Source organism: Dama dama, chromosome 22, assembly GCF_033118175.1.
Source record: "Dama dama isolate Ldn47 chromosome 22, ASM3311817v1, whole genome shotgun sequence".
In the NCBI taxonomy this organism is placed as follows: domain Eukaryota; kingdom Metazoa; phylum Chordata; class Mammalia; order Artiodactyla; family Cervidae; genus Dama; species Dama dama.
In genome coordinates, this window is record NC_083702.1 from 17,120,879 (window position 1) to 17,135,259 (window position 14,381).

At 38.2% G+C, this 14,381-nt stretch overlaps 1 protein-coding gene across 1 annotated transcript in view; it reads left to right on the plus strand.

The window, feature by feature from the left end:
* LOC133043048 (uncharacterized) overlaps window positions 1–14,381 on the plus strand; it is a 128,274-nt gene that overhangs the window by 75,608 nt on the left and 38,285 nt on the right. Inside the window, 3 exon segments of the mRNA XM_061123937.1 lie at window positions 96–416; window positions 12,063–12,371; window positions 12,452–12,769. Coding sequence (XP_060979920.1) covers window positions 96–416; window positions 12,063–12,371; window positions 12,452–12,769 — 948 coding nt within the window.

The window sequence follows — 14,381 nt, forward strand, 5'->3', positions numbered from 1 at the left end:
CTTTTTCACTCCTCAGAGAGCTTATATTTTAAATATTATATCACTGCAAGTCTCCTAATGTCTCTCCTGTGTCCTGTGTCTGTTCTCTCTTGCAGATCTGGAGCTGAGGCTGAAGGATGGAGCTCACCGCTGTGAGGGGAGAGTGGAAGTGAAGCACCATGGAGAATGGGGCACAGTGGATGATGACAACTGGAGGGTGAAGGATGCATCTGTAGTGTGCAGACAGCTGGGGTGTGGAGCTGCCATTGGTTTTCCTGGAAGGGCTTATTTTGGGCCAGGACTTGGCCCCATTTGGCTTTTGTATACTTCATGTGAAGGGACAGAGTCAACTGTCAGTGACTGTAGGCATTCTGATATTAAAGACTATCGTAATAATAGCTATTCCCATGACCGGGATGCTGGAGTAGTCTGCTCAGGTAAGTCCTGTCTGGTCTGTGTGGGGATCTCTAGCAGGAAAAGCATCTGTCTTATCACCAGAATGATTCGAGATTATGGATTATAGCCTTTAGAACATGCTTGGTGAAGGGTCTGTGTGATGTGTTACAGAAGGTAGAGAAGTCAGGTCAAAACTTTCATACAGGTACAGCTGTTGTCTTTGACCTCTGTGACATACTCTTATCATGGTAATTGTTCTGTATTCTTTGATATAATGGTCAGTAGGGTGTGGCTACATGGTGGTGGTGGGAGTCACAGAAGAGTTGTGGGCAACAAGGTTTATCATACTCATAGGTCCTAAAACTCAGAGTCACCACACTCATTCAGGTCAGTATGTGGGGGATGTGCCAATAGAATAGGCTCAACCAAGCAATGGTGACCCAATAGGGCATGTTAAGACACATGGACAAGTGACCATACAGGGGGTCAGGGTGCAGTTACACAAGGAAAAGGTGTGAGGGGATTTCACTGGTGCATTTAAATGTCCCTAGGTCACAGTCAGAGGAAGCCAGAAGTGGAACTTGTGGCAGAAAACAGTCTCATCTCACTGGCGCACCTGATCAACTGATCAATATCACATTTGCAGGGTTGTTGAGGGACCAGGAAAATGAAGTCTTGAAGTTTACAACAGAGTAGCTGAAGTGCATCACATATAAGAGGCAGTGAAGCTAAGAGGACCTGAAGTGACTTCTATGAAGTGCTCAGTGCTGTCTATGTGTTTGACCTGGGCTAAGGTGGATGCAGTAAAGACAGCAGTGAAACTAGGGTGTGAGTGGGTGGTCACAGTATTTGACAGAGATGCTGGTAGTTGTTATCATAATTGTGGATTGGATATCCTGGATATTAATCCCAATAGAGCAGCTGCACTGAAGGAAGATACTGTCCAGTTATCACAGTGAATTCCCTCACATAGGGAGCTGGTCTTAGGCAAGAATCACCCCACCTGATGTGATGGTGGGACAAGGGAGCCCTGAGGACACCTGCAGTAGGACCTTAGCAGCCACAGCCAGTCAGCTCTTGGGTGTTTATGTTGAGGAAGGTCATTGGGAAAGTGATCTTTTCTAATCTCACCTTCAGCAGATCTTTGATGATTCTAGTTGAAGCCCTTAAGAAAACAATTCTTTCCCTTTTCAAAAGGTACTTTATTGAGGTATGACTGACATACAAAACTGCTTGATAAGTATGCATTTGTGAAACCATTACAGCACTTATGTCATAAATCTATCCATCTCTTCAAAACATTTCCTTCCATTCTCTTTATTATTTCTATTAAAAGTAATTATTTTCAAGGAGCTTTTAAATTTTAGTTAGAAACTTTTGTTTTAAGCAAACCTGCTTTCTGGCATCTCAAGTAACCTTCCTCATTGTCACAATGTCCTAATCATTGTTCCAACTGCAGATAAATTTGTGGAAACACTACAGGTGTCTCTACCATATTTTGATAAGTCAGCATCTGAATGAAAATGGAGTGTGTGATGTTTGAACTTTCTGTGAAATTAGAACTCCCAATGTTATCATCCTAAGAAGATTGATGTCTTGATATTAATTCCAGTTAAGTTACATTTAAAAGTAAAGAATTGGAGAGTGTTCTGATATTTAAACCCTGATTGTGGTTTGTACTCCCTGACTACTATTGCTCTAACTTAAGCTGCCATATTTTTATGAATGGTTCCAGGTTCTTTCTATTTCTCCTTTTGTCATTAGTTTCCTCCCCTTGGTCTGTCTTTTCTGTATTTTCAGACAAGTTTTAATGATGCAAAGGTAAGTTAAAGTGGTGGTGATGTAGTAGAGATAAGACTAGAATAGCTTGTTTTTTCATTTTCTTAATCGAAATTGAACTCTTGAAATTTCTTCTGGTTAATCTTAGGAGTCAGGTATGGAAGAGAAATTTCAGCCTCAGTAGTGGATTTTTGGAAGTGGAGTACTGTGTTTAGGAGAAATCTAGAGTGGAAATAATGACCAGAGAAGAATGTAGAGAAGCTCATTTGAAATAAGGAGGAGAATTCAATGAAGGTCTACACAAATTGAGCAGGACTGCGGTGCAAGTGTGCTAAGTTGCTTCAGTCCTGTCCTACTCTTTGTGACACCATGGACCGTAGCCCACTAAGCTCCTCTGTCCATGGGATTCTCCAGGCAAGAATACTGGAGTGGGTTGCCATTTCCTTCTCCAGGGGATCTCTCTCACTCAGGGATCAAACTTGGGTCTCTTGCATTGCAGGCAGAGTCTTGACTATCTTCTGAGCCACCAGGAACTACAGTACTGAAGTGCAAACTGGTGAGGGGATGAAGATGCAAGGATTGCAGGAGGGGAGGGTTGGAAAGATGCAGGTCAACTCCTACATTCACCACAGCCTCTGTGTTACACTTCCTTCCTGCCCTTATTCCTTCCCTCCCTCTCTTCCTTTAACCTGTTGTGGGAGTCATTTCTGAGCTCTGTGGAAGTGCTAGGAGGTTGCAGTTTTTTAGAGGAAAGTTTTTATAATAGAGATTCTGTTTATTTAACAAATATAAGTTTACTCACCTTTTTCTCTCTTTTTTTGTATCAGATTTCGGTGAGTTGTGTTTCACAAGTAATGTGTTTCCAAGGACTAGGCCCACTGTACAAAAAATTTTCAAATTAGAATAACGCTGGTTCACATCTCTTATCTTTAGGTGTTGGGAAGATCTATAATGATAATTCCTTTTGTTACTGGTGTTGTTAATTTGTGTTCGCTCTTTTTTCTTAATTGGTTTTGCTAGAAGATTATCAGTGTTAATATCTTTTTAAGAGAATCACTAATGGACCCTGTTGATTTTTTTGATTTGTATTTGCTTTCTACTTAATTGATTTCTGTACTCAGTTCTCACTCCTCTTTTTCAGTTATGATCTTCCCTGATAGCTCAGTTGGTAAAGAGTCTGCCTGCAGTGCAGGAGACGCCTGTTTGATTCCTGGATTGGGAAGATCCCCTGGAGAAGGGATAGGCTACCCATTCCAGTATTCCTGGGCTTCCCTTGTGGCTCAGCTGGTAAAGAACCTGCCTGCAATGTGGGCTATCTGGGATCAATCCTTGGGTTGGGAAGATCCCCTGGAGAAGGGAAGGCTACCCACTCCAGTATTCTGGCCTGGAGAATTCCATGGATTGTATAGACCATGGGGTCACAAAGAGTCAGACACGACTGAGTGACTTTCACTTTTCAGTTATGGCTGTTGGTGCTTTTGTAGATTCTTGAGTCTTGGATCATTTTCTTCTGTTTCTATTTTTATTCTAATGTGGGCATCAACGAAGCATCAAGGTTCTAAATTTTCTTCTAAGCATCACTTTATTTTTTTTTCTTTATTTTTTTCCATTTATTTTTATTAGTTGGAGGCTAATTACTTTACAATATCGTAGTGCGTTCTGTCATACATTGACATGAATTAGCCATGGATTTACATGTATTCCCCATCCCGATCCCCCCTCCCACCTCGCTCTCTACCTACCTACCCTCGCTGCGTCTTCCCAGTGCACCAGGCCTGAGAACTTGTCTCATGCCTCCAACTGGGCTTGTGATCTGTTTCACCATAGATAATATACATGTTTCGATGCTGTTCTCTCGAAACATCCCACCCTTGCCTTCTCCAACAGAGTCCAAAAGTCTGTTCTGTACATCTGTGTCTCTTTTTCTGTTTTGCATATAGGGTTATCATTACCATCTTTCTAAATTCCATATATATGTATTAGTATGCTGTAATGTTCTTTATCTTTCTGGCTTACTTCACTCTGTATAATGGGCTCCAGTTTCATCTATCTCATTAGAACAGATTCAAATGAATTCTTTTTAATGGCTGAGTAATATTCCATGGTGTATATGTACCACAGCTTCCTTATCCATTCATCTGTTGATGGCCATCTAGGTTGATTTGATGTCCTGGCTATTATAAACAGTGCTGCAATGAACATTGGGGTGCATGTGTCTCTTTCAGATCTGGTTTCCTCAGTGTGTATGCCTAGGAGTGGGATTGCTGGGTCATATGGCAGTTCTATTTCCAGTTTTTTAAGAAATCTCCACACTGTTCTCCATAACGGCTATACTAGTTTGCATTCCCACCAACAGTGTAAGAGGGTTCCCATTTCTCCACACCCCCTCCAGCATTTGTTGCTTGTAGACTTTTGGATAGCAGCCATCCTGACTGGCGTGTAATGGTACCTCATTGTGGTTTTGATTTGCATTTCTCTAATAATGAGTGATGTTGAGCATCTTTTCATGTGTTTGTTAGCCATCTGTATGTCTTCTTTGGAGAAATGTCTGTTTAGTTCTTTGGCCCGTTTTTTGATTGGGTCATTTATTTTTCTGGAATTGAGCTGCAGGTGTTGCTTGTATATTTTTGTGATTAATCCTTAGTCTGTTGCTTCATTTGCTATTATTTTCTCCCAATCTGAGAGCTGTCTTTTTGCCTTGCTTATAGGTTCCTTTGTAGTGCAAAAGCTTTTAAGTTTCATTAGGTCCCATTTGTTTATTTTTGCTTTTATTTCCAATATTCTGGGAGGTGGGTCATAGAGGATCATGCTGTTATTTATGTCAGAGAGTGTTTTGCCTATGTTCTCCTCTAGGAGTTTTATAGTTTCTGGTCTTACATTTAGATCTTTAATCCATTTTGAGTTTATTTTTGTGTATGGTGTTAGAAAGTGTTCTAGTTTCATTCTTTTACAAGTGGTTGACCAGTTTTCCCAGCACCACTTGTTAAAGAGGTTGTCTTTTTTCCATTGTGTATCCTTGCCTCCTTTGTCAAAGATAAGGTGTCCATAGGTTCGTGGATTTATCTCTGGGCTTTCTATTCTGTTCCATTGATCTATATTTCTGTCTTTGTGCCAGTACCATACTGTCTTGATGACTGTGGCTTTGTCATCTGAGGACAGGCAGGTGGATTCCTCCAGTTCCATTCTTCTTTCTCAAGATTACTTTGGCTATTAGAGGTTTTTTGTATTTCCATACAAATTGTGAAATTATTTGTTCTAGTTCTGTGAAAAATACCGTTGGTAGCTTGATAGGGATTGCATTGAATCTATAGGTTGCTTTGGCTCGTATACTCATTTTCACAATATTGATTCTTCCAATCCATGAACACAGTATATTTCTCCATCTGTTTGTGTCCTCTTTGATTTCTTTCATCAGTGTTTTATAGTTTTCTATGTATAAGTCTTTTGTTTCTTTAGGTAGATATATTCCTAAGTATTTTATTCTTTTTGTTGCAATGGTGAATGATATTGTTTCCTTAATGTCTCTTTCTGTTTTCTCATTGTTAGTGTATAGGAATGCAAGGGGTTTCTGTGTGTTAATTTTATATCCTGCAACTTTACTATATTCGTTGATTAGCTCTAGTAATTTTCTAGTAGAGACTTTAGGGTTTTCTATGTAGAGGATCATGTCATCTGCAAACAGTGAGAGTTTCACTTCTTCTTTTCCTATCTGGATTCCTTTTACTTCTTTTTCTGCTCTGATTGCTGTGGCCAAAACTTCCAACACTATGTTGAATAGCAGAAGTGAGAGTGGGCACCCTTGTCTTGTTCCTGATTTTAGGGGAAATGCTTTCAATTTTTCACCATTGAGGGTGATGCTTGCTGTGGGTTTGTCATATATAGCTTTTATTATGTTGAGGTATGTTCCTTCTATTCCTGCTTTCTGGAGAGCTTTAATCATAAATGGGTGTTGAATTTTGTCAAAGGCTTTCTCTGCATCTATTGAGATAATCATATGGTTTTTATCTTTCAATTTGTTAATGTGGTGTATTACATTGATTGATTTGTGGATATTGAAGAATCCTTGCATTCCTGGGATAAAGCCCACTTGGTCATGGTGTATGATTTTTTTAATATGTTGTTAGATTCTGTTTGCTAGAATTTTGTTAAGGATTTTTACATCTATGTTCATCAGTGATATTGGCCTGTAGTTTTCTTTTTTTGTGACATCTTTGTCTGGTTTTTGAATTAGGGTGATGGTGGCCTCATAGAATGAGTTTGGAAGTTTACCTTCTTCTGCAATTTTCTGGAAGAGTTTGAGTAAGATAGGTGTTAGCTCTTCTCTAAATTTTTGGTAGAATTCAGCTGTGAAGCCATCTGGTCCTGGGCTTTTGTTTGCTGGAAGATTTCTGATTACAGTTTCGATTTCCTTGCCTGTGATGGGTCTGTTAAGATCTTCTTTTTCTTTCTGGTTCAGTTTTGGAAAGTTATACTTTTCTAAGAATTTGTCCATTTCTTCCAAGTTGTCCATTTTATTGCCATAGAGCTGCTCACAGTAGTCTCTTATGATCCTTTGTATTTCAGTGTTGTCTGTTGTGATCTCTCCATTTTCATTTCTAATTTTGTTAATTTAGTTCTTCTCTCTTTGTTTCTTAATGAGTCTTGCTAATGGTTTGTCAATTTTGTTTATTTTTTCAAAAAACCAGCTTTTAGCTTTGTTGATTTTCGCTATGGTCTCTTTAGTGTCTTTTACATTTATTTCTGCCCTAATTTTTAAGATTTCTTTCCTTCTACTAACCCTGGGGTTCTTCATTTCTTCCTTCTCTAGTTGCTTTAGGTGTAGAGTTAGGTTATTTATTTGGCTTTTTTCTTGTTTCTTGAGGTAAGCCTGTAATGCTATGAACCTTCCCCTTAGCACTGCTTTTACAGTGTCCCATAGGTTTTGGGTTGTTGTGTTTTCATTTTCATTCATTTCTATGCATATTTTGATTTCTTTTTTGATTTCTTCTATGATTTGTTGGTTATTCAGAAGCGTGTTATTTAGCCTCCTTATGTTTGAATTTTTAATAATTTTTTTTCCTGTAGTTGAGATCTAATCTTACTGCACTGTGGTCAGAAAAGATGACTGGAATGATTTCAATTTTTTTGAATTTACCAAGACTAAATTTATGGCCCAGGATGTGATCTATTCTGGAGAACGTTCCTTGTGCACTTGAGAAAAAGGTGAAGTTGATTGTTTTGGGGTGAAATGTCCTATAGATATCAATTAGGTCTAGCTGGTCCATTGTGTCATTTAAAGTTTGTGTTTCCTTGTTAATTTTCTGTTTAGTTGATCTATCCATAGTTGTAAGTGGGGTATTAAAGTCTCCCACTATTATTGTGTTACTATTAATTTCCTCTTTCATACTCATTAGCGTTTGCCTTACATATTGCGGTGCTCCTATGTTGGGTGCATATATATTTTTAATTGTTATATCTTCTTCTTGGATTGATCCTTTGATCATTATGTAGAGTCCTTCTTTGTGTCTTTTCACAACCTTTATTTGAAAGTCTATTTTATCTGATATGAGTATTGCAACTCCTGCTTTCTTTTGGTCTCCGTTTGCGTGGAATATTTTTTTCCAGCCCTTCACTTTTAGTCTGTATGTGTCCCTTGTTTTGAGGTGGGTCTCTTGTAGACAGCATATATAGGGGTCTTGTTTTTGTACCCATTCAGCGAGTCTTTGTCTTTTGGTTGGGGCATTCAACCCATTTACATTTAAGGTAATTATTGATAGGTATGGTCCCGTTGACATTTACTTTGTTGTTTTGGGTTCACGTTTATACAGCCTTTCTGTGTTTCCTGTCTAGAGAAGATCCTTTAGCATTTGTTGAAGAGCTGGTTTGGTGGTGCTGAATTCTCTCAGCTTTTGCTTGTCTGTAAAGCTTTTGAATTCTCCTTCATATCTCAATGAGATCCTTGCTGGGTACAGTAATCTAGGTTGTAGGTTATTCTCTTTCATTACTTGAAGTATGTCCTGCCATTCCCTTCTGGCCTGGAGGGTTTCTATTGATAGATCAGCTGTTATCCTTATGGGAATCCCTTTGTGTGTTATTTGTTGTTTCTCCCTTGCTGCTTTTAATATTTGTTCTTTGTGCGCAAAGAGTCAGACGCGACTGAACGGCTTTCGCTTTTCAGTTATGATTGTTGTTGCTTTTGTAGATTCTTGGGTCTTGGATCATTTTCTTCTGTTTCTATTTTTATTCTAATGTAGGCATCAAGGAAGCATCAAGGTTCTAAATTTTCTTCTAAGCATCACTTTATTTTTAAGCCACCTGTTTTGATAGTATATAATTTCTTTTGTATTTTATTACCATAAAATGTTTCTTTTTCTCTGAATGTATTCTTTGTCTTATAGTCTGACTTTGTATGATATTAATATAGATGCTATATACAGCTTTCTCTGACTTGTGTTTGCATAGTATATAACTTTTTACCTTTTAAATATGTTTCTGTGTTTATATTTAAACACACATATATTTATAGATAGTATATTGTTTTGTCTGATTTTATCTGGTCTGATCATCTTGTTTTTTATTTGGAGTACTTAAATTATTTACATTTAATGTAACTATTGATATAATTAGGTTTAAGTGTACTTGCCTGCTATTTGTTATATCTTTGTTCCTATTTTAATCTTTGAGTATATTTTATTATTTTATCTTAAAACTCTATTGGCTTATTAATCATATCAGATTTTTAGGTGATAATAATGTTGAATTTTTTTTTAAAATTTAAAATAATTTTTATTTAGTTTTGGCTGTGCTGAGCCTTCATTGCTGCATGGGTTTTTCTCTAGCTGCGGAGATCAGAGGCTACTCTCTAGTTGCAGTGCACAAGGTTCCCATTGCGGGGGCCTCGCTTGTTTTGGAGCACAGGCTCTAGGGTGCGCAAGCTTCAGTAGTCGTGGCCCCTGGGCTCTAGAGCACAGGCTCACTAGTTGTAATGCATCAGCTTAATTGCTCCGTGGTATGTGGGATTTTCCTAGACCTGGGAAATGTTGCTAATATTTTGCCTTAAATCTTCTCATAGAGAATCAGCATTTAGCACAGTCTCTGCAGCTTTGAGAGGATCGCTGTTTTCATCTGCTGTCATCTCCCTTGAGCTTGAAGAACTTTCTGAGGCAGTTTTGTGTAGTGTGGTGCCTGGTGGCCTCCAAGTCTATCATCTTTCATTGACCTGAAATCATTTTAATTTTCATTCAGTTTTGAAAAGTATTTTCATAGCTGATTCAGTTCTAGGGTAACAAATGCCCAACCCCAATACTTTAAGTATGTTTTTATATTGTCATCTGACTTTCATTGCCTCCAACAAAAAGTCAGTAAATAATACTTAACCTTTTGTTCCGTGTATATTATGTGTCAAATTTCCCTGGCTGCTCTTAAGATATTTTTGTTTGTTTGTTTACCACTGAATTTCAGTATTTATATTGTCATGTTTTCTGAGAATGATTTCATTACCTTGTTTGGGGTTTGTTTAGCCTTTCGAATAAGTGGATTTACAGTTTTCAAAAAATTTGGAAAAACTTCATTTATCTTTTCTTAGTATTTTTCCACACAGCCCTTATTTTGAATCTCCAAATACACATATTTTATATATTTTTATGTTATCCACTACATGCCACTGTGTTTTCATTCATATTTTTCTGCCTTTTTGCTCTCTTTGGTTCAGTTTAGATAGTCTCTATTGCAGAGTTTTACTTCCCAATTCTTTCATTCTGCAATGTCTAGTCTCTTGTGTAATTAATCCAAATAATTTTCCATTCCAACACCATATTTTTTCAGTTTTAGAAGTCTCATTTGTTTATTTTTCCTAGTTTTCCTCCCTGTTTATTTTTATTCCTCATTACGCATATTGATATTAGTGATTTAAAGATCTCTTCAGCCAGTTCAATCATTTCTATAATTTCTGAAGCTGATTTAAATGATTATTTTTAAAAATGTGTTATGGGTTACATTTTTCCCCTTTGGAAATTCTAATAATTTTTTTGGTTGGATGTTGGGCATCACTAAGCAGTCCTTTACCAGTAAGAACTTTAGAAATAAATAATCAGAATACATCTGAAAATCAGGGAATTGTACTTGTGAATCAAATAAAGTTTTTTCATTGGGTTATCTTCATTCTGTTCAAAATGTGTTCCTTTGATGACCAAATGATAAACTTTTATTTTGGCTTGTCTCCTTTAGTTTTAAAACTTCCCTGATCGCACCTTGCCTGCCATATTCCCCACCTACACCCTACTTCCTCAGCAGTAGCTATCCTTTCTGATTTTCTATTCCATTCATCTGTATCTTTTAAAATGGTGTTTGCTTGTATGAAGTGGGAGACATGAAAAAGGAGAGCAGCATAAGTGGTAGATGGGAGGAGCAGAGGGTGATGTAATATGCTAACAACCTATTCAACAAGTGTTTCCCACAAATACATATTTTGTTCATGTTAAGGCTTTTTCAACTTGGAACTCTCCAAATTATGGCTTGTTTGCTCTCTTCCTCCTCCTTCTCCTTCTTCTTCCTCCTTTTAGAGGAAGAATGTCAAACATTCAACATGCCATCTTCTTTTGGAATTGTAAAACATCTATGAAAGAAATTAAAGATAATATGATCAATGGAAAGTCATTCTGTGCTTCTGGCCTGGAAGAATTAACATTGTTAAAATGCCTGTACTTGTCAAAGTGATCTACAGATTTAATGCAATTTCTATATAAATCCCAATGACATTCTTAATAGAAATAGAGAAATAGGAGTATGTGGTTTAATTTTTGTATATTCATGAATTTCCTATTTCCTTATCACTATTGAGTTTTAGTTCCATTCCACTGTGGTAATGAAAGATACTTGGAATTATTTTAATACTTTTGAATTTGTTAAGAGTTATTTGTAACCTAGCCTGGAGAATATTCCATTTGTACTTGAGAAGAATGCATATTTTTCTGTGGTTAGAATTAGTACAATGATAGTATTAAAATCAATTAGCATTTTCTATGAGTCCTGTTTCAGAAAAAAAACCTTTAATAGGAGATGATCTGGAAACACAGCTGCCTGGTAAGCTCCCCCTGAGAACACACACTCTACCAGGTTCTTTGACAAATCCTAGGATTTCAAGAGAGATGGCTGGGACTCTCTCTCTATGACTCTCTGATTTTCCTTAATTCCTTTTCTTTCCCACTGAGGTCACTGAAGAAATCAATGGAATTTTTGCTATTGAGAAGACAAGATGTGATGACATAAACATGAATTAGTGATAGCGTCTATATTTCTTCTCTGGAGCTGTCACCCGTCTACAGGTTGGCATCCCCTCATGGATCCAGCCTCAAGACTTTCCCTCATCCAGGTCACTTGAAGACTAGCTCCTGGGAGAGAAAATTGATCAGAATATTAGCCCCACAAGTCCCACGAAAGCTTTCTAAGCTTGTCTGGATGCTAGGTCTCTAATCTCATAGCCCACGTCCTTCTGGGTGGGTTCTGTTCTGCATATCTCTACTTTCAAGTGCCTGCATATTATACGTTATCCTTGGATCTGTAGGTCCTAGGCTGCTAAATGAGAAATTCACTTCTTCAACCAATGCTAAAAGATGTGTTTCCAGTATTCAGCCATTCCAATGATCTGAACTGGGCTCTGTAGTTTCTTGGCTTCTAGACCAAGGAATTCAGATTTCTAACCAGTCTCAAAGTGTATGTTCTTGGGATTCAGCCATTCCAAACTGACCTTGCAATCCTCCTGGATTTCTCTTTAGAAACCTGCTCAAGAAAATTCAATTATGACACTAACTGTCAAAGACTCTCTACATGCTCCACTTCTAAAAAGAAAAACTTTCACACCAGAGCCTGTAATGTGCAGTTTCAAGTCAGTACCACGAACATTCACTGGTTTTGTTGTTGTTTCCTCTTAGGATTTGCACGTCTGGCTGGAGGGGATGGACCCTGCTCAGGACAAGTAGAAGTGCATTCTGGAGAAGCCTGGATCCCAGTGTCTGATGGGAACTTCACACTCCCCACTGCCCAGGTCATCTGTGCAGAGCTGGGGTGTGGCAAAGCTGTGTCTGTCCCGGGACACGTGCCCCTCAGAGAGTCCGATGGCCGGGTGTGGGCTGAAGAGTTCAGGTGTGAGGGGGAGGAGCCTGAGCTCCGGGTCTGCCCCAGAGTGCCCTGTCCAGGGGGCACGTGTCACCACAGTGGAGCTGCTCAGGTTGTCTGTTCAGGTGAGATGCAGGTCAGGCCTTTCATCTCTGTTAACACCCTGTTCATGTGATTTTGCTGTAACTCTGTCTTCTTCTACCAGCGTACTCAGAAGTCGGGCTCAGGACAAACGGCTCCTCTCAGTGTGAGGGGCAGGTGGAGATGAACATTTCTGGACGATGGAGAGCGCTCTGTGCCTCCCACTGGAATCTGGCCAATGCCGATGTTGTCTGTCGTCAGCTCGACTGTGGAGTTGCTGTCTCCACCCCCAGAGGACCACACTTTGTGGAAGAAGGGGATCATATATCCACAGTCCGATTTCACTGCTCGGGGGAGGAGTCCTTCCTGTGGAGTTGTCCTGTGACTGTCCTGGGTGGGCCTGACTGTTCCCATGGCAACACAGCTTCTGTGATCTGCTCAGGTAAGAGAGAGGGACAAGGGCTACTGGTACTCAGGATGCTCCTGGAGTGAAATGTCCCCAAGAGCAGAGAGTGAGGGAAAATGGACTTCAAAGTCAGATATTTTGTGGTGAAATATGGATCTTTTCATTGTTCCTTCATTTTTTAGGCCAGGGCAAGAAGTGTGAAGGGGAATAATATATTTTTAAGCAACATTGTTGCTTACACAGAACCATAGAAGACAATGTAGAAGCAGTAAGCATAGACCTCAGTATGAACCCCAATCCAGAGCAACAAAGAGAATGTCCCCAGCACCACAGTCACTGTTGCCTCCAGTAACTGTGTCCTCCCTCCTCGACAGGGAAAACCGCTTACCTAACTTCTTCTAACATAGTGTTTTATCAATTTTTGAACTTTATATAAAATGATGCAGTATGTTGCATCTTTTGTATCTAATTTCTTAGACTCAAAATTATGTTTGGGATTCAATCATGATGTTGTATATTGTAGCACTTTATTTTTTTTTATTACAGTAGAGTATAACTTTGAATGATCACATGGTCATGTACTGATCAATTCTACTGACAGTATAAATCTGAGTTGTTTCCAGTTCTTGACTATTAGAAATATGATACTACAACTTACCATGACAATGTCTTTGGATGCAAATATGTGTTACTTACTTTCCATGTTTAACCCTTGGTCTTTTCCTTTCTTTATTTAAATCAAATGGTGTCCTTTGATGAACTCATTTCTTAATCTTATGGAAACATAATTTGCCAACATTTTCCTGTACATTTAATGCTTCTTATACCCTTTAATACAGAATTTTTGCCTACTCCAAGATCATAAAAACATTCTCCAAGAGTACCTTATGGAAATTTTATTATTTTTCTCTTGCATATAATTGTGCATTCCTTCTGGGATTGATATCGGTGTAAGATAAGGGTCAGGTTTCATATGGACATCCAATGGACTCAATCTTATTCTGAAAATATTTTTTTCCCCACTTCAGAGACGCCTTTCTCATAATCAGAAGGGCAAGTATGTCTGTCCTTTTTAAGACTCTATTCTGTTCCATGTTATCATTTGTCTATCCTCACACCAATACTACATTTTCTTAATTATCATAACTTTGTCATTGTTGTTGTTCAATCACTAAGTCATGTCTGACTTTTTGTGACCTCATGAACTACAGTTCATCAGGCTTCCATGTCCTTCACTATCTCCCAGAGTTTCAAACTTTGTAGTAAGTCTTAATAATTTTAGTTTACAAGAGTTACTTTATATTAACTCCTCTAACTTTGTTGCTTTTCTTACCAACTGTGATGGCCATTCTTGGTTGCTTGTATTTTGTATGAATTTAGAAATCAGCTTGTCATTTTCACCAAAAGAAAACCTTAAGGGCATTTTCATTGAGATTAGATTTAAAAATTTGAGAGGAGACAAAGAAATTTGAAGATGATTGACATTGACAATGTTGAGTTTTCCAAATCATTGACATAATACATCCCTCTATTCAGTTAGATCTTGAATTTCTCTCAGAGATTTTGCCCATCTTCTACTAGGATTTCTCCTAGGTATTTTATTTTTGATGTTATGAGTATTTTTGTGAAAGTGTCCTGGCAAAGAATT